This window comes from Electrona antarctica, assembly GCF_951216825.1.
Source record: "Electrona antarctica genome assembly, chromosome: 18".
In the NCBI taxonomy this organism is placed as follows: domain Eukaryota; kingdom Metazoa; phylum Chordata; class Actinopteri; order Myctophiformes; family Myctophidae; genus Electrona; species Electrona antarctica.
The window spans coordinates 18,082,385-18,102,396 of NC_136799.1; the positions used below are offsets into that span (position 1 = coordinate 18,082,385).

Below are 20,012 nucleotides of genomic sequence, written 5' to 3' on the forward strand. Positions count from 1 at the left end.
GTCTATATTAAGTATCAATCAAATCAATGACAATTGCGCACAGCACCGACATTCCCCACTGTTAGTCACCACAGCCAGTTTCAGGAGGAAAGGCACAATGTACTACTAGTACTCACGTTGACTTGTTAAAGTTCCAAACTTCTCATGGCTCCATTTCCAATTCAGGAGTCTGAAGTATATCTCCATTTAGTTTCCACTGAAGTAACAACTCCAACTTTCCATCACTATTAGAAAAGTGGGTCTCAGTCTCTCCGTCTTTCTGTCATTTCCTTTTTTTTTGTTGTGGTTACTTGTGATCACTGCATTTTCTCATTTAGTTCCGATGAATGCTGCAGTTGCGTCAAATTACCTGGATTTTATGTAAATTACAGTATTAATTGTGGGGTATTTGATTACCAACACTTTGTGTCTAATTGAGACATCCCTGTCCCTTGCTTTTATTTCCCCTCAGACACAGACGATTCTGGATGCGTGCTGTTGAACACGTCAAGAAGGGTATGTAAATATATCTGATTTCTTGCCGATTCAATTCATTCAAAAAAGATTAAGTGTTTAGAAATTAGAACATTGTGAACATGAAAGCGTCGTTTCCACAGTATGTGAAGTTGATGAACTTCGAGGAGGAGGTACGTGCCCATCGCGACCTCGACGGCTTCCTGGCGAGGGCCAGCATCCTGCTGGACGAGACGGCGGCCTCCTTGGACGACGTGCTGAAACGGATGCTCCACCATGTGGGCCAGGACAGCCACCTGTCCGAGCCCGCCTGCAACTTTGAGGAGGTGATGAGCCTGCTGTTCACTGACGCCGGGGCGCAGGAGGTCAACGGTGAGGACGCATTCAGTTGTTACATGTGTTCATGCTGTAAAAACGTGTATTTTGCACAATGCGTGTATCGAAGAATGCATACAAAATGCATTACAAACTCAAAGTTATGTGTGCATCCATTCTGTGTAGAAACTCACAGACGGTGTGCACTTTGTGTCATGTTTAGTGATGTTGTGATGTGATGTTTAGTGATGACCGTACTGTACAAGTGTGAATATGCTGCCGTGGAAGAATACTTACTGTACTAACCAAACACATGCTGGTATACACACGGATACAGAAATACGCCGGTCCACAAATGTACATTCATAGTACAAACGCAAACACTCTTTTTATTTTGCGCAGGTGGTAAATGGTGAAGACAAACTGCCTAATGTTTATTTTTCATATGGACATGACCTCTCAAATAGACAAAGACATAGGTGAATCAAACTAGGATTCTTCTGTATGTGTTTGTTGGTTACTTTACAGAAAAAGGCACACAGAAATGCACAGAACAAGAGAACATAGATGCATATATACACTAATTAATGATATAATGCATACAAACCCATATGTGCATTGAGTATATGCACAGATACATACACACATAAAGAACAAACACACAGAAGCAAATGTTTTGAGACAGTTAAAAGTAAGTACCAGGACACATTAACAAACGATTAGTATAACTTATAACTTAAGCATTTGTGTCAACACACTCCAGCGCTGTATTTGTAGGCAGCTACCATTACTCAGTGAAGGGACCATTGCCTTCCCAGAGTGCCTGGCCAGTTGGTGTGATCCTATTGCAGTGTGATGTGTTTGTGAGATGTGTTGTGAGTGAATTGAGAGAGAGAAAAAACTCTTGCTCAAAGAGCACAGAAGCAACAGATAAAGTTGATAACCAATATTTGGACTTGTATTATGCCCAAGTAAGCTGTAGGTCTATGTCGTAAATTATCTACCATTCACCACACAAACTTCGGCACCATCATGTGGTATCTTGTGGCTAGGAAAATCAATTCCCAACCAACAGGACCGGGTTTCCAAGGCATCCATCTATGTGGTGTATTTTCACACCCTATTAACCCTAAACTCACTAAAGTAGAGAGATAAATGAACACTCTTAGACTAAAGCAAACCGTAGTCATCAGATCAGGTGAAAAACCTCGTCAAAGCATCAGGTCGGAGAAACACAGGCAGAGAGGTGAACTGGAATCCCATCGGAGTAGTATTTATTGCAGGAGTACAAATACAGAGAGAATAGCTTCGCCTTTAGACCCTGAGCCCATGGAGCTCAGGGCCCCATATAACTGACCGTAGCCAGCCCAGACTAGATGATTTTCACATTGACAACATGACATGATATAGTACAGAATTGAATTCAGAGGTGGAGTTAAAATTAACATACAGATCAACAGATGGCCTAGAGACAACAAATGGCTGTCCCACTGTGTGTTTTGATTCACACCTGTGACAAGCTCCAAGCAGTATAACAAAGCTTTAGCCACAGGGTACTTCATGAGAACCTCTGAGGTGTTTGCTCTCAGACCCAAGCACTTCTGACCAGACAATATGACTCCACTTAACCTGCATCAAATTAACACAGAGACCCAAATAAACAGTGACCTATTAATGTATAGTGTAGTTATTGACAGAATATTGCATTATTGGCTATGGACTATATTCACGATTCCACACTCCCCCCTTATGACAATCACAAGATTGGCATATATAAAAATACATATAGTCCATATTCAACTGTAGTACACCCCCCTTTGACTCCATCACAGCCTACCGAACATCAGGAAAAACAACAACAAATGACAACATTACACAAAGTTCCCAGAATGATTACAACTGGTTCAAATTACATGTTCTCGTTCTTCTAAATGATTCTTCTTCTACATCCTTACAACTTCATCAATGTACACCTAGCATCACTTTTCGACACATTAAAACACTCACAATACCCTATCTGTAACTTCAAATCACTTTTTTAAAACGAATTTCACATAACCTTATCGATCAATGATAGAAATGGAACTTTAAACACATACTGACATTAAAATCACAACAACACTTTCGTCTTAACCCCTTTGTTTCACTTTGAAACTCCCACTTTGTTGGAATAATTATTGGCCTTCAATCTTAATAACTAAACACCCAGTTTAATATGATATTAAGAGTAAAACATAGCCATAACATTCATTTTCAAATAAGTTTTTTCGGACAAGTTTGATAAATTCATTCATATTTTGAAACTACTCCTTCAAAGGCTTGGTGAGCGCGATGCGGGGAAGGGAGTGGGCAAAATAAGTCCCGATGCCAATACGATCCTAGCCAGAGGCCACCTCCTGCTTCAGACTAACAAGTCACAGTTCAACTTAACCAGGGTACTATCGGGTTACGTTACTTATCCTGACCCTAACTTTTCAAGTAACTACTTGATGAACGCTAACTCCCTCACGTTTAAAGGCAAAAGTTCTCTCAATAATAACAAAAGAAATCTTGCACGTCGTGGCACCCTAACTGCCTCTAGTTGACACTATCGTAAACTAAATTTAACACGAGAAAAGAATAATCAGCTCTACTAATTCTAAGACGATTTTATACTGAAGCGTATGAGAGTGGCAAACGGGATCTCGGCCGTCTGACACAGAGCATCAATTAATCTCAATAAAGCTAAAATTATTTAAACATTCTCCAAATTACCCCATAGACTCTATTTCTTGAATCAACTTCTCAACTAATTTAAATTCGACAAAACACACAAACATCAACGTATGCCTACATATACGCTGAATAGACTCACATTTAGACACACTTTTTGAATACAGATAAAGACTAAATGAATCTCTCCATCTGTTATTAATAAACTTCTTATAATGTCGCATTTTCATTGTCTCACCTCGTGTCCGTTTCAGCCATGCTTGGTCAAACAGAAGCTGCATGAAAGTTGCCAACTCCTCTCGCGCACCGCCGCTCCGCTTCCATTGTCCTATCCAACACAGCACCATACTCCCCCCTCCAGACATTATATGAATATGAAATATCACATAAATGACTGGAAAGAAAAACATGAACGCACGTGTAGCTACAGGCCTCATCGAAACAAAGAAACGCCGCAAAACGAGCTTGCAGATCCGCTGTTTCTGAAGAATGAAATGAACGTGGTCGCCGTTCGTCCGTGACCACCTCCGCTGATGAATCGAGCCATGCGCTGATCGCTCCCTTCTCCCCGTGCATGGACCGCCGATGAACCCCCTCGGTCCGCTGCTCGGTGAAGGCCGTGTAGAGACGTCCCCTCGGGTTGGAGACACGCCGCTCCCCGCCGAGACGTGAAGAGAAGCTGTTCCCCGTCGACGCGCTGTAGAGGCCCTCTCCCCCCTGTTCCACATCGGAGATCCGGAGCGCACCGCTTGCGCCGTCGTCCCCATCGTCGCCGAAGAGAAGACCACTTCTTCCCGCTGTAGACGAACGCCGCCTCGCCGAAAAATCAAACCAAACCTCCAACCGCCAAAATTAGACTGAAGTATCCAAAAGCCCCCGCTGGCCCTCTGCTGCCTGGCACTGGATGCACCAAAGACACCGGGTTTCAGGGCAACATCTGTCGTGTATTTTGGACACGAGACCATACAAACTTAACCAAAACGGGAGAGCGGAGATAATTGTGAGACGGCAGCAGACAGAGTAAGATGTTCCTTGATGTTTATTTCGACAACACAGCATAGCAAGACATGGCATAGGCTCCTCCAGCCTCACGGCCTCGGGTCGACTGACTGAATGACAATAGAAATCTAACGGCTTAAGTACATTTCCACACAATACACATTGGACCAGACTACCATTTGGCCATTCCTAGAAGGATCACTGTGGCCCTTTGATCTACTGTTTTAGCTTGGAACTCCTTTTGTCATACAAATAGCACAGGATAGCAAATGGCAAAGCCCTCACCACATGGGATCGGCGTGGGAAAGACAGTCACATACTTTGGGGCCGAACTGACTGGTGCAATTAACTATACCTAATGAATAAACAGGATCACCCATATGCTAGGCCCACGAACATGAGATATTGTAAGAATTATTGATTCATAATTCACCACACCTATAACCCAATACTTTCTAAAGGTAAACATTACTTTGACCGACACTGATATGATGTAACGTTACATTTATTGCATGTCATTTACATACATGCGTCATTGTAGTGGTCACATGGCAGGCTCTCCTGAAGTACTGCAAGCCACATATTGATGAAGACATGTTTTCAGACACGTTATGTGAACTCGCAGTAAAAAACAAACACTTAGCTTTCCAACCATGTGAATATAATTTTGGTTCAGACAATCTGTGTGAGCTTCTGTGATATTGGTCAGATTTCTATAGAGCAGCTCACATTTGCTGTCACAGGATGAAGGTAGGATGTTGAAAGCAGAAACATGTGTTGCAACGTAATTTAAATAAAGAGATGTGTTCTGCGTATCTAATCATGCTAGTAACTCAATTGAAAATCATTCCCTGCGGTCGTGGTTTAGGTATGACAGCTGGGATGTGCCCACATAGATTGGGGCCACTAAAAAGGGCATTACTTCGTCTGACTAGTGCACCTTTTTGACGAGGTCATCCTCTCTTCATACCCTGGCCTCGTTTAATTTACCGCAAATGGTAAATGAACTAAAGTTGAGTCCAATAATTTATCTAGTATTTTTTAAGATTTGCAGAATTGCCTGACATGTGCTGTTCATTGCTTTATATTTAAGAAACAGATTATTATAGTAAAAGGCTCAAAATGGTACATAATATTATTAATACTATGCTATTGATATGCAGTATGCAGTATTATCCCAGTATAACTCTTTCTATAGTATATACCTGTATGTGTGTAGCATACATCCTATAATATAGCGCATAATGAACTTAGAAGTACAGATATGGGACAGGAACTGAATCCCTCTTTTGCATGTGCCTGTTTGAAATGTTAATCTTGCATACTTCACGTGGTACAGATATTTGAAGCCGTTTTCTTTATGGAAGGTAAGGTATTGCTATAGGCTGGTCCACTGCCTACAGTATCATGGATTTAACGGATCCTTGTGGTATTAGTGCCATCCCCTCGGTTCCATGTTCTTTTTGTGTGAATACAGCAGACCTCTCACTTGGTTAAGACATTATCTCCACAGCTCATTAGTGTGGGCAGAATCAGCTTGATTACATAACGCCATCTATTGTTACCAAGTTTTACTTTATTACCATGTGTTCGCGGGGCTGACACGCGCTGCACTTGTGCGCCGTCCCCTGGGGTTGTTGGTAAAAGTTTTGCCCTCTTCTTGCAGCCGTTGATTCTAATGAGTAATGATCTAACTAAGAGTCATTCGAGTGCCGTGTTGTTGTTGTGCTTTATTGTGATTTATATAACTATATACAATTTGTTCTAATATTGTTATCATGCTAATCTAGTTCTTCCTTATTAAAGAGAATTCCCTGAGAGGCATAAAGATAAACACTCAAATGAGCTCTTCAGTACGAAGGGAGTGGGAATTGAATTTAAAGTACAAAGCAAAGCAACGAAAAACAAGTTCTGCCATCTTTTCAGAGAGAGCCACTCTGGTAATTAGACATTTGGAAAACAGTACGCTTATTTGGCGCCCCTACAAAACATAGAAGAAGACAGAATTGCCGAACAATACATTTCCTTAGTGTTTCTTTAACTCAGAGAGTGTATAAATGGACTTCTCCCCATTTGGTTCCAATGAAACTGTTACAGTCTACAGATACAGATGCAGATACAGATACAGATACAGATACAGATACAGATACAGATACAGATACAGATGCATGGTCAAACCACTGCAGAGGAGTGTCGGGGCCTCTTACTGGCAGTGTTGTGTTCTACTAGGAAGGTATTATAAATTGCATTCATCTGGCATCCCAAGTCCAACATGGTACAAGACAGCTACAGTGACCAGCTCCCTGAAACCTAGTGTCGAGAAGCACTGAGTGGATGCACATAGGGCTGAGCAATACATTGATACTATATTGATATAATATCAATATCGTTTCTATCGACTATATATCATCTGGTTTCAATCACTTATTCAATTAATCGATTAATTTATTGATTAATTAATTTCCCCATTTTATACTTTCAAATTAATAAAAAATTGGTTTAGACCATATCACCCAGCCCTAGCTGCACAGCAAGTATATCTCAGAAAATGTAAATAATGAACACTTATATGTCAAGCTTTACACTTTCACAGTTAAATTAAACCTCTAGATTTTATAGTGTATCACTTTACTAGCATGTAGAGGTAAGGGAAAGGGTAAATAAAAGTAGTATGGTCTAAAATGATACAGTGTCTTTTCAGCTGTTGGAATTTACAAGTAAGGGTCTGATGATTTTCTGGTTCAATCCGAACGGAGCCAGTTAACTGTAACACGGCTTGTGTTACGCTGTTCTGGTTTTGGTGTCACCTCGTAACAGTCAGGAAAGAATTGCCACTGATGCAGGATAGAGGCTGGACAAAAGCCAAAGGCATATTTGTTCAAGCGGCTACAGTGTTAATGCAGCTTAAATGCGCAACAATGTACTGTCTGCAGTACTGATGCAGGATGCATGCAGTGTACAGTAAGTGGGGATGGCCTGACTAACAGTGTGTATAGAAAAAATCACACCCGTGTGAACTGAGTGGTGTAAGGTTTTATATAGCATGATCAGCTGTGGTCTGACGTAATGTCTGACGTGAGGTATTATATAAGGTAAGGTATTATATAGCCTGATCAGCTCTGATCTGACGTAATGAAATCACACCCGGATGTGATTTCACAACTGGCTTTTTTTGTGCAGAAAAAATGAGCATGGTTGCTACGTTCATCCAGTTCACCCGGGTGTGATTTAATTACGTCAGAAATTATTTTGAACATAGCAACCATGCTCATTTTTTTCTGCACACAAAAGCCAGTTGTAGGAGTGGTTTACACCACTCAAAAAGACTGTAATAATAGCCAGACAGTTTGGAGGGCGGGTGTCATTCTATCTGTCTGTGACTGACTGTAGTAGACAGCTCAGTGGATGGTGATGGTTGCTGAGAGGTGGTGTGTGTGTGTGGTGTGTGTGTGCGTGTGTGCGTGCGCGCGTGCGTGCGTGTGTGTGTGCGAGCGAGTGCGTGCATGTATGTATGTGGGTGCGCCACGAGCGTGTGTGCCCCTCAACAGCACAGACGGCCCTGACAGATCCGGGAGGTGATAATTGACTTCTGTCATCGATTACTCACTTAGCTTTTCAAATGGCCTCTCTGAAACTCTCCAGACTGCCTCGGCTGCTGGCTGATCATCAGCTCACCATGCACCACAACACTATACTACTCCACCATCATCACTACTGTCACCACCAGCACCATCAGCTAATTTGGCAAGCTCATTTACTGGCTCATCCACCAGATGACCAGGACATCCTCAGCTTCCAGTCCTTGACTGTTTATGTATTTGCAAGACTGCCCTAGAAGCAGGCCACTCACTCCCCATGGCCACGGTCTTAGCCACTTGAACACTAGCGGCCCAGCTGTTCTGGGCATCTCATCTCGCATCTCAACAGGTGAACATAACGTCAAATTGGAGATCTACAAGCTCACATTGCGTCGCGTTGCGACTCATGAGCTTTGGTGTAGATGGAAAAAACAAGGGTGCTAAGGATAGAGTCCAGGGGGCCCTTGGTCATTGATTGATTGAATAATTTTATTGACATTTGTTTTTTTAACAAACCAAAGGCTTGTTTCCATTGCGGTCCATTAAACATTGCACACTCAAACAACTGGACAAAAACAACAACCAGACAATGATAAAAAATAAATATAGTTTTAAGCAATTCATGATTATGTCAACAGTACTGTACGTATATATAGGTTTTTAATTGGTTAACTGAAAGGTTCCTAGCCAGGTGATATTCTAGTCATGAGACATTTGGGAATTGCGTAAAACATAACATCATGCAGTAAGTGGTGGCATTAAAACAATTCTGTTGGCAGTGGCACGTGTCACTGCAGCCCATACAGTTGGGTGCCACCGATATTGTCCCTTATCATTTGACCCATTTAGGCCTGACTCAAAATTTAAAAAAAATCTAAATCCTCCAGTTTTCTGAAATAAATATTTTCACGATTTTTCAAAAATAGCAGACCTACAAGCTCGTAGCGCGCCACTCGGTGGCGCGCTATGAGCTTGTAGATCTGCTATTTTTCAATAGCTAAATTATAACATAATGTTTAAAACACCAAAAGGGGTTCCCGCCCAAAATGGGTTAACTGTCCTTTTGCGCAGATCACACAAATCTCAGCAAAAAGAAAAGGACAATATCGATGGCCTCCAACCGTACTGTATTGTAACACAAAAGTCCAATCATTCACTACTGACACTTGCCAGACCATTTTTACACCTTCTGATGGCTGTAAATTAAACCAATTGGATTCTTGTCGGCCTATATTATGGGAAATATGTGATTTCATATAGTGTGCGTTTTGGAATGAAACCATGCAGAAACCAATGCAGTGACCTTCCCAAGTGGTAATTATTATAGGCTTGTAGATCAGATTGGTAGATCATTCTATTTTCGGCAAAGATAATTGGCGTTTAGGGGAAACAGGAGTGAACCAAGTATAGAGCCTTGGGGGATGCCAGTCAAGTAAATAAGTGGTTAATATTTTCATCATTCTCTGCGGGAGCCAAACAAAGGCTATGCCAAGCTATACTATCAGCAGGACAACATATACCTCTCCAGGTATTAATTTCTCTCCTATCTACGTTCAATCCCCCGTATTGAGGGCGATATAGCCGGTGAGCAGAGCAGCTCATTTTGGTGCGTAATACTGAAAAAAGGACTAGATAAAGAGAACGGGGGCCATTATAACAGGCCTCCGAGAGAACAGAGAGTTAGAGAAAGGAAAAAGATGAAAGCAGGCAGAGATAATTAGTCTTAGTCCCTGCTTGAGGAGAGGAGGAGAAGAGGCCACATTCCCATTCTTCAATTCCTTTCCTCCTGAGATTCCATATTAGCACACAGCTGTCACAATATGCATGTGGAAAAGAAAGATATTTCACTGCGGCAGTAAGTATATATATTAGTTTCCACAGCAATACAACAAAAACATTATATTCATGAAATCATGATGATGACAATGATCGTTGATGATTTGTCTTCAACATTTGACGTATACTAAGCATTAGGAGCATTGGACAGTCATCGGCAGTACTGGATGTCCTTTGGTGCAGGAGGAAACCAACGTGAACATGGGGTGAACACTCAAACTTCACACGGATTCAGACCCAGGACCTGCGTGTGAGGCAACACTGTGCCACTATGATGATGATGAAGGCGATTACGATGATTAATAAGATTACAATGATATTGTCTGATGATGATGGTGAATAGTCCTGACATTGACAACAGTGGTGGTGATGAGGACCTGTTTGTTGATTGTCGACGACAGCGATCTTGAATATGGTTTCGGTCACAATGATTACGATGACAATGGAGGAGGAAATGATGTTGATGAAGATGGTATGAATGGATCCACCTCTGTTTTCACTAATCCCTCTCTCCTCCTCTGACACATTAGCAGCTACAGTGTGTTCCGCTCTCTGTGGCTCTGTGCCTAGTCGAGATGACTGTACCATCATTTTCTCCCGGAATTGCTGTCACCTTTGATCGGTCTAGTCGGCTCAGTACTTTGCCTGCATTTACATAATCCTCCCCCTGTTTGTTTCCTCCTTGTTTATTTATTTTAGCTCGGATCACTTCAGGAAAACCCTTGTATATTTATTATTGTGAATACGCTATAGCAGGAAAATCCTCTCTTTAATAGAAGGTGCTGCTGATGGGAAACGATGCGGGTCTGCAAAGAGCATATACTGTCCAGGAAAGCAGGAGCAGAATGCTTTGACTTCTCATTGACGGTCACGTACTTTCTGGGATCACACAATTAGGTTTTAACATTTTCATAAAGCTCAAATGGGCATGAAATACCGGTACACTCGAAATGCACTCAAAACAGAAACAAGCGTGTAAACTCTCGATCCAAGCGAGAAAACAAACAATGCTGCCGAAATTGCAGTTCCATGTTTTTTCCATGATGGCAGCCTTGAATTCATGAGGCAATTGGTTCCATTCAACAGGAAAAGTGTTTATGTGTTTATGCCTCTCTCTTCTAATTACACGTCAATCCCACGCAGGCTGAAAACATGACTTTTCCACAGCGAGAAGATACAAAATAAAATAAAATCCACCCCACCAATCTGGAGGAATGATCACAATCCTAACACACTGAAACCATTAATTTCAGCCCCTTTTATTCACATGAAAAGTGACAGCCAGCCATGTAATTGTCTCCCATCTTTATTTTTCTTCAATGAAATATTGGGATGTTTTTCTTTTTCTCTCTCTCTCTCTCTCCCTACTTCTTTCTTTTGGCTCCAGCTGAATGTAGAATTCTGTCGATGATAAAATCCAATTTGCGATAATGGCATGTGGATGCTAATCAAGATAAGATCTGCAGTGCGTGGCGGCTACCACAGAAAGAGAGAGTGTGTGTGTGCGTGCGTGCGTGCGTGCGTGCATGCGTGTGTGCGTGCGTGCGTGTGTGCGTGCGTGCGTGGGGTTGGGGTTGGGGTGCACTGAGAGATGATATTTAATATGCATGAGACAGGAGTGCAGGAAATGAAGCTTCAGCTTCAGCCGGAGACTTTAAAGTACGTACCTGTGAATGAGTAAGTGTGTCTGTGTGTGTGTAATTGTGATTGTGCGTAGTGTGTGCTGTGATATTGTACTGTGTGAATATGCGTGTATGTGCATGCAAGTGTCACCCGCCTCGGTGAGCATGTGAGTACGCGTGTCTTTGTACATCTGAGTACTTGCTTCCGTAGATATCGCCTGTTTATCGATCACTCTTTGTATTGATAAAGATCTAACTAAATTGTTTCTCTAATCTCTCTCCTCTTCTCCCCTTCTCTCCTGCCGCTTGCAGTCCAGTCTCAAAGTTTCGTTTTCTTTGACGATGGTAAGCTGTGCTAATTGGATGAAAATGTCAGCATTGGCCACCAGTGAGGTGCCGCAATCAGTGGCCCTCACTTCTTTCTGTTACCAATCACCATCAGTATTCCATCCATGTCCTTCCCTCGCCCTTTCCCTCCCGCTCAGCACTCAGGACTGGGTCGATCCATTGAGTCATCAAATGATTACAGACAAACCCCAGCAATGAGTAATCCTCCTTTTTTGTCCTGTGTTACAGTTGTCAATAGCTCTCTTCAGCTAGCCCCTTCAAATCAACGTCCTGCGTGCCCAGTTGTGGACATTGTCATACAACAACGGCGTCATGCTGTGAATCCGTTCCCTTGGTCGGTTGCTGCATAACTGAGATGCTTCAATATTAATTAACACAACGCTTTGAAAAGTTACCTACCTAATAGCATCTGCTATTATTCGCACACTGGTGGGGGTATATAATATACTAGGGCCTTACCTGTTCTAATATATGAACAGGAAATGATGTACAGTGTGGGTAATGCGATATAATAGATCACATTGATTGGGAGGGAATTGTTAACGAATGATCTTGGGAAGTTGGGTTGAACTTGGGCACAAAATTAATGTTATTATATAAGATAGATAGATTGTCATAGATAGATAGAGGGATAGATAGATAGATAGAGGGATAGATGGATAGATGGATAGATGGATAGATGGCATGGGATGGCGTTCATTGCGCTGTCACAGTAATGTAGCTTTGGGCGTGTATAGCCAAATGGACCCGCTCATTCCATGTTGTGCTCTCGAAACGTTGTTTGGGACTCGAAAAACCCTGTTGTATTGGGAGAGGAGTGTGTCACTCGCGTGCAGTTTAAACGTTTGCGTGGTGGTAGAAAGAAGCAGGGGAGAAGTGGTAGGCGACCGTGTTCAATGTTGTTCCGAAATGCCGATGCTGCCTGTCTGCCACGCACCCCCCGGAAACGTTCCCCGTGTGGCTCTGCTGCGAGACGCGGTCTAATCCCAAAAGGAGGAGGTGTCGTGGCGGGCCTGATACACACATGCAGAACGCATGTTCTGTCTGTGTTTGATGGCCGCCTCAATGCTTTTCCAATGGGAGTCACATGGTTTGACCAAACATTTGTGTTCTGTACGTGTGTATGAGGCCTCAGACATCAGACATCAGTGTATATATACGTAAACGTAATTAATTAGAAGCTCACGTCTAACGTCATGCATCCGTGTTGTTGTTTTCTCCGTGAATATCGTGTGTCCGAGTGAGACACACAAAGCGTACATTTTCAACGAAGGCAGACAGCGATGTGTCTTTGGCCACTGACCGTGTGTTGTCTCACTGTGTTGGGCAGGTTGTGTGGTCGCTCTGTAATCGAGCAAGGATAGAGAGAGGTAGTTAAACTACAGGGCGAGCGTTCCGCAGCTCACCGCAGTTCTAGGAAAGCCTCGCTGTGATTGGCCAGTAGTCGAAGACTCGAAGACCCACCAAGCTGGTTTGAAAACGCAGAGGTGAAGTCAGTGACGTGTCACGGCCACAAAGCACAGGCATGAACAGCTCTTGCACATAGCTAGGTCACGGTCTATGGCCACCAGAACTGCGCACAAAGCTGCCATAAAATTCGCATTGTGTGTGGAATTCTCTCAAATAATAATAGATAGATAATACCAAGCGTCAACGCTGTTGTTGTGCACAAGGGGGTGTGCCTCACACTTCCCAAAGCCCTGATCTACAGATAGATCGCTTATCAGTCAACGCTACTGTCCTCCCAGACAGCGCAGGGGAAGATGTTTACTGTGATCTCTCCTTCTTGAAATATACTACGCTCATATACTATGTGTGCACGACACGTGCAGTCTCAATGTTTGTAAACAAGTAATTGTAATGCACACATGAAAGTATGGGGGATTAAACCCACAAAAGCTGCTCATATAATTCATTACACATAAACTCTGTATGACATTGACATTATATACACATAAGTACAGGCCATCAATGTACTCGGCAGTTGTTATACATGCATTGGGGTAAAGGGGGGATTAGAACCTGCATCCGTCAACCCAGTCCTGACAGCTCCATCCTCTCATCTCCCCATGCCGACATCTACATGCAGCATCGTGATTGGTTGTGCTGGACTGTAATCTGATATGAGTGTTCCGAGCCCATCACCCTGTGTCTTAATCACCTCCTTCAAATAGCCCTGTGCCAACACCCTCCTGACTTTGAAGGAAATGTATCATTTCATCGTGTGTGTGTGTGTGTGTGTGTGTGTGTGTGTGTGTGTGTGTGTGTGTGTGTGTGTGTGTGCGTGTGCGTGTGTGTGCGCATGTGCGTGCATGCGTGCGTGATGTTGACGCATGCAATCAGAACAATGGTTGAGGCCAGAGCTTATCTGTTGCACCATAAGATCAGAGGGTGTTATTACATTCATCTCTAGGCCTATACATATATAATGGTAGGAGCATGTGATTATAACAGGTTCACCTTGGCAAAAAAGAACATTGTCCCTTGTCACATTCACAGGAAAATCTAATGCTTCTACGGGGAATCTCAATATTCTATGTGTCCGCACATCCCAATTGGCTTGACACTTTACAATGGTTGATTACAATGATTTAACCTGCTTCTTGCCATGTGGGGAAGTGCATGATATACTACCTATGCCAAAGCTTCACCTGCTGTGTATTGTCTGCCATGCTGAACCCATGGCAATTTGTATATTGTCAAACCGAATGATGCAATTGCCATGACTTTTCACACTGCCCTTTCTCACCCGGAGGGGAATAACTGTTGTGTGCGAATGGCTGTTTGTCGACTACAACGCAGCTTTCAACACCTTAAGCTCGGGGATCTGGGGAAGAACACGACCATGTACAGCTGGATACTGGACTTCCTGTCTGGCCATTGCCCGTTGGTGAGAATGGGCATAATGAAAGAATCTGCAGACCAAATAGCTTTTATTTAAAAAAAAACTCCCCCCCCCCCCCCCCTTTTGGTTATAATTTACCTTTTCAAGACTTTTTTTTCCTTAAAAAAAGAATTAATCAGACTTCAGCACCTAATCAGAAGAAGTTCCTCAGGGCTACGTGCCGAGCCCTCACCTCTACACCCTGTCCACAAACGTTTGCATGGATGCTATGCACAGCTCCAATATTAGCAACTAGTATGCATCTAGTATGACGACACGACAGTGAGTGAAGGGCCTGATCAGATCAGCGATGAGGAGACAGCAATGTCAAGATTAACAAAGAGATGATAGTTGACTACAGGAAGCAGAGAAGAGAGTGCATCTCCATCGACGGTGTTACACTGGAGAAGGTCAATCGTTTCTCAGCGTATACACCTCTGAGAACCCCACACACGTGGTGAAAAGGCCTGGGCAACTGAAGAAATTCAGCATGAGCCTGTCATCCTCAGGCCGGTCTATTGAGAGCATCCTGGCGAGCTGCATCTGCATGTTCATAGAACTAACGTCATACTCTACAGACATGATAAGCTATCATTGACAGACCAGCTGCTGGAAAACATTCATGAAAATCCAGCAAGGTAGGATGTGGTAGATTTGTGGAGCGCAATAAACCAGCATTCGAGACCAATACATGTTCCCACAAGATGCCAAAATGGGAATTTACCCGTTGATTACTGGCTTGACATTGCCGTGGGAATGGAGCTTAAGAGACTGTTTCCACAGCCAGATTATAGCTTTACTCTTATTCTTATTTCAAATTCAAATTTGTGGTTGTCTTCCTACTACACACAAAATGTAAACCTGCTGAGACAATAACTGAGACCCGTTCAGGCTCAGGTCAATATTTTATTATGGTCTATTGATCCAGATTGGGCCCATTCTATTACCCAGGGTGCTGGGTCTGTTTATTGGGCCCATTCTATTACCCAGGGTGCTGGGTCTGTTTATTGGGCCCATTCTATTACCCAGGGTGCTGGGTCTGTTTATTGGGCCCATTCTATTACCCAGGGTGCTGGGTCTGTTTATTTGTGTCTATTGATCCAGATTGGGCCCATTCTATTACCCAGGGTGCTGGGTCTGTTTATTTGGGTCTATTGATCCAGATTGGGCCCATTCTATTACCCAGGGTGCTGGGTCTGTTTATTTGTGTCTATTGATCCAGATTGGGCCCATTCTATTACCCAGGGTGCTGGGTCTGTTTATTATGGTCTATTGATCCAGATTGGGCCCATTCTATTACCCAGGGTGCTGGGTCTGTTTATTATGGTCTATTGATCCAGATTGGGCCCATTCTATTACCCAGGGTGCTGCTGGGTCTGTTTATTATGGTCTATTGATCCAGATTGGGCCCATTCTATTACCCAGGGTGCTGCTGGGTCTGTTTATTATGGTCTATTGATCCAGATTGGGCCCATTCTATTACCCAGGGTGCTGCTGGGTCTGTTTATTATGGTCTATTGATCCAGATTGGGCCCATTCTATTACCCAGGGTGCTGCTGGGTCTGTTTATTATGGTCTATTGATCCAGATTGGGCCCATTCTATTACCCAGGGTGCTGCTGGGTCTGTTTATTAGGGTCTATTGATCCAGATTGGGCCCATTCTATTACCCAGGGTGCTGGGTCTGTTTATTTGTGTCTATTGATCCAGATTGGGCCCATTCTATTACCCAGGGTGCTGCTGGGTCTGTTTATTTGTGTCTATTGATCCAGATTGGGCCCATTCTATTACCCAGGGTGCTGGGTCTGTTTATTTGTGTCTATTGATCCAGATTGGGCCCATTCTATTACCCAGGGTGCTGGGTCTGTTTATTTGTGTCTATTGATCCAGATTGGGCCCATTCTATTACCCAGGGTGCTGGGTCTGTTTATTTGTGTCTATTGATCCAGATTGGGCCCATTCTATTACCCAGGGTGCTGGGTCTGTTTATTGTTATAAATACCCAAGTGGATCCTGTGAGTCCTGTGATCAGCAATGATCAGGAGAGAATAACATGAAGTTCTTTCCCATTAGAGTTGAAGGATGACCTAAAAGCATGTCTCCATGAACATTCAATTTGGACTTGGCTAAACTTGTTCCCCAGCTGCCTCCCCCCGGGATGCAAACGGCTCACTCCCTGTTTGTGACATTCTCCATATGTCGTATCATGAATTTCAACTGTATATTTAGATTTGATATATTTTTGTGTTTTTTTCTGTGTGTGCTGTTGTTTTATCCAAATGTTTGACTGTTGAATGTTTAATGGACTACAATAGAAACAAACAATGTCAATAAAGTATTCAATCAACTCGTTCATTGAATAATGTTTCATGAAACTATATTTTTCTATAAATGAATTCACGGGTGAATGCATTGAAATTAGGCCATTGTGAAGTGTCACATGCTGTCTATAAACAAAACAATATTATTATGACTCTGTTTGGACCTGTGTCTGTTTTTTTTAATATTTTTTGGGGGGCTTTTTGCCTTTATTGATAGATACACAACGGGGAGAGAGATGGGGGAAGACACACAGCAAGGTTCGTCGGGATCGGGACTCAAACCCGCGACACACTGTCATGCTGGATTACCAGCCAAGGTGCCTGGACCGCTAAACCGGCCCAGGCCCCGTATCTGTTCTTAACCTCAATCCCCTAAACTTGTGAGATTCCATTATCCCTGTGGGAATTGTGAAAATGATAAACAGTTTTTCACCGAATCACCCCTCAGACCAAACTGTGTGGAAAACACAGTTGACGGATATAAACACACACACACACACACACACACACACACACACACACACACACACACACACAGAGAGATCAAAGGAAACAATGCAGCCGCCTGCTCTCAGCTCCTTCCTGACATTTCGTCAACACATTTCTTTTTAAGTTTGTCACATTTGATATGCATGTGTGTGAAAAAAATGCCCTGTTTGCTGAATCCGATACAGCAGGGTTTGTTTGTGTGTGTACCAAAAGCTGATGAAACCATGTAGAAATCTCTTAGTAGATGAGTTCATTTATTATGTGTTTGTATGCATGAGTTTTGTTTATGTACTCACTTGATCACTCTTAATGACAAACCTGTTGTTGCCCTAAGCCAGGTTTAAATATGTACTGTAGTACTGGCACTGACTATATCCTATTATTAGTGCAAGGGATAATTAGTATTAATTACATGCTGTTGTGTTTGCAAACTTGAGAGTGTTGTGATTGCGGTTGTGTTTGTCAACCCTGACCATTTATAATTCTGCACGCTCGGCATTAAGTGATGTATTGTACAGTGAGTGCAACAGCAGAATAACTCGATGGAAATTACTTGATGAAAATGAGCATAAACACATTTAAAAATCTATATTTCATATTTGATATATCAACAAATCGTCACGAAACATATCCGATTTTTCCGTCATCTACTAAATCCCATAATAATAACAAGGAATCCAATGCTCAAGCTTCCTCACCCAGGCGATAAATGCTACACAGATTCATATATCCCTATTCCCTAGAATGCTTATTGCATGACAGAAAACTGATGAATAATGAACCAGGAGCCTGAGAGAAAAGGTAGAACATTCTTTTCAGTTTTTTCTTCCTATATTGACACAGGAACATTTCCTGTGTGACTACATGTGCAGACATGCTGTGACAATACAAAGACGTCAGCTTGCCTCTGTGTGGTGATGTGTGACACTACATCATGTTAGTTATCCTATGCTGTGGATGCATAGTTTAGTTTGGTTATCAGCATATGTTCTAAAACGATGACACATGGTCAATACAATAAATTACAAGGTTATTTAACCAATAAAGACCTGAGACCCAATTTTAAAAAGTCTTCTAAAGCCTAACAGTTTAAAAATAAATCATGTTGCTATATCAGTGGTGCTCGAAATGATATAATTATATGTATTTGTCTGCAGACCCCCCATCTCAAAATAATCTGTTCCAGGAACCCCCAGAAGCAAATATTTTACTATATATATATATACAGTATATATTAAAAGATCTGCATCATAGCTTGTATCTGCTATTTTTATGTAAGTAATGGTTAATGGGTTCATCATTTCAAAATAAATCAAGACAACAATCTCAAATTACAAAGAAGGAAGAATAAATGTAGGTTCAGATAGTTTCTGATATGCTGATATGATTAACATTGTCTCACATATCTTGGGAGTAGAATTCCTAACCCTGACAGATTCGGTGATGTGCTCGACTTGTTGAGCTATGCAGGGAATTGAAGCTCTAATCCTAGCAATGGCAGCGCCTTGCTCTATCAATATAGCTCTACAGAACCCTCAATGGCAGCGCCTTGCTCTATCAATTCAGCTCTACAGAACCCTCAATGGCAGCGCCTTGCTCTATCAATATAGCTCTACAGAACCCTCAATGGCAGCGCCTTGCTCTATCAATTCAGCTCTACAGAACCCTCAATGGCAGCGCCTTGCTCTATCAATTCAGCTCTACAGAACCCTCAATGGCAGTGCCTTGCTCTATCAATTCAGCTCTACAGAACCCTCAATGGCAGCGCCTTGCTCTATCAATTCAGCTCTACAGGCCTTGCTCTATCAATTCAGCTCTACAGAACCCTCAATGGCAGCGCCTTGCTCTATCAATTCAGCTCTACAGAACCCTCAATGGCAGCGCCTTGCTCTATCAATTCAGCTCTACAGAACCCTCAATTTTAACTCAGAGGGAAAAAGAAAATAATTCCTGTCTTTTATATATATATTTTTTCTCTTTGACCTGAAAAAAGTTGAATTGGAGGTGATATTGTAGCAGCTCAGGATTTGCAGTAATCTAGAAGGCTTGAGGCAAGCTGCCATGCCGTCTGTCTGTCTGTCTCGCTGTCAGTCTGTCTCCCTGTCTCGCTGTCAGTCTGTCTCCCTGTCTCGCTGTCAGTCTGTCTCCCTGTCATCTTTCAGACGCTCCATATTTCTTACATTGGCCAAGCAGCTTGTTGGTATGGAAGACCACAAATCTCTCTCTCTCTCTCTCTCTCTCTCTCTCTCTCTCTCTCTCTCTCTCTCTCTCTCTCTTTTACTCTCCAACTCTGTTTCTCTCTCACTGACATCAGCGAGAAGTAGAGGGTTTCTGATGATTACTTCTTGCCTCTCAGGCTTTACTGCTGTTAATTGAATTGAATCCCAGTCCACGTCCTTTACTTCTTTGCCCCCCCCTTCTCTCTCTACCCCGCTCTCGCATGTCCCTGCATGTCT

At 42.6% G+C, this 20,012-nt stretch overlaps 1 protein-coding gene across 2 annotated transcripts in view; it reads left to right on the forward strand.

The window, feature by feature from the left end:
* Positions 1-20,012, forward strand: part of slc4a11 (solute carrier family 4 member 11) — a 179,683-nt gene that overhangs the window by 95,101 nt on the left and 64,570 nt on the right. For both annotated transcript variants that reach the window (XM_079528367.1, XM_079528368.1), the window contains exons 4-5: positions 452-495; positions 597-825. In XM_079528367.1, coding sequence (XP_079384493.1) covers positions 452-495; positions 597-825 — 273 coding nt within the window. The remainder of the gene's footprint in view (positions 1-451; positions 496-596; positions 826-20,012) is intronic.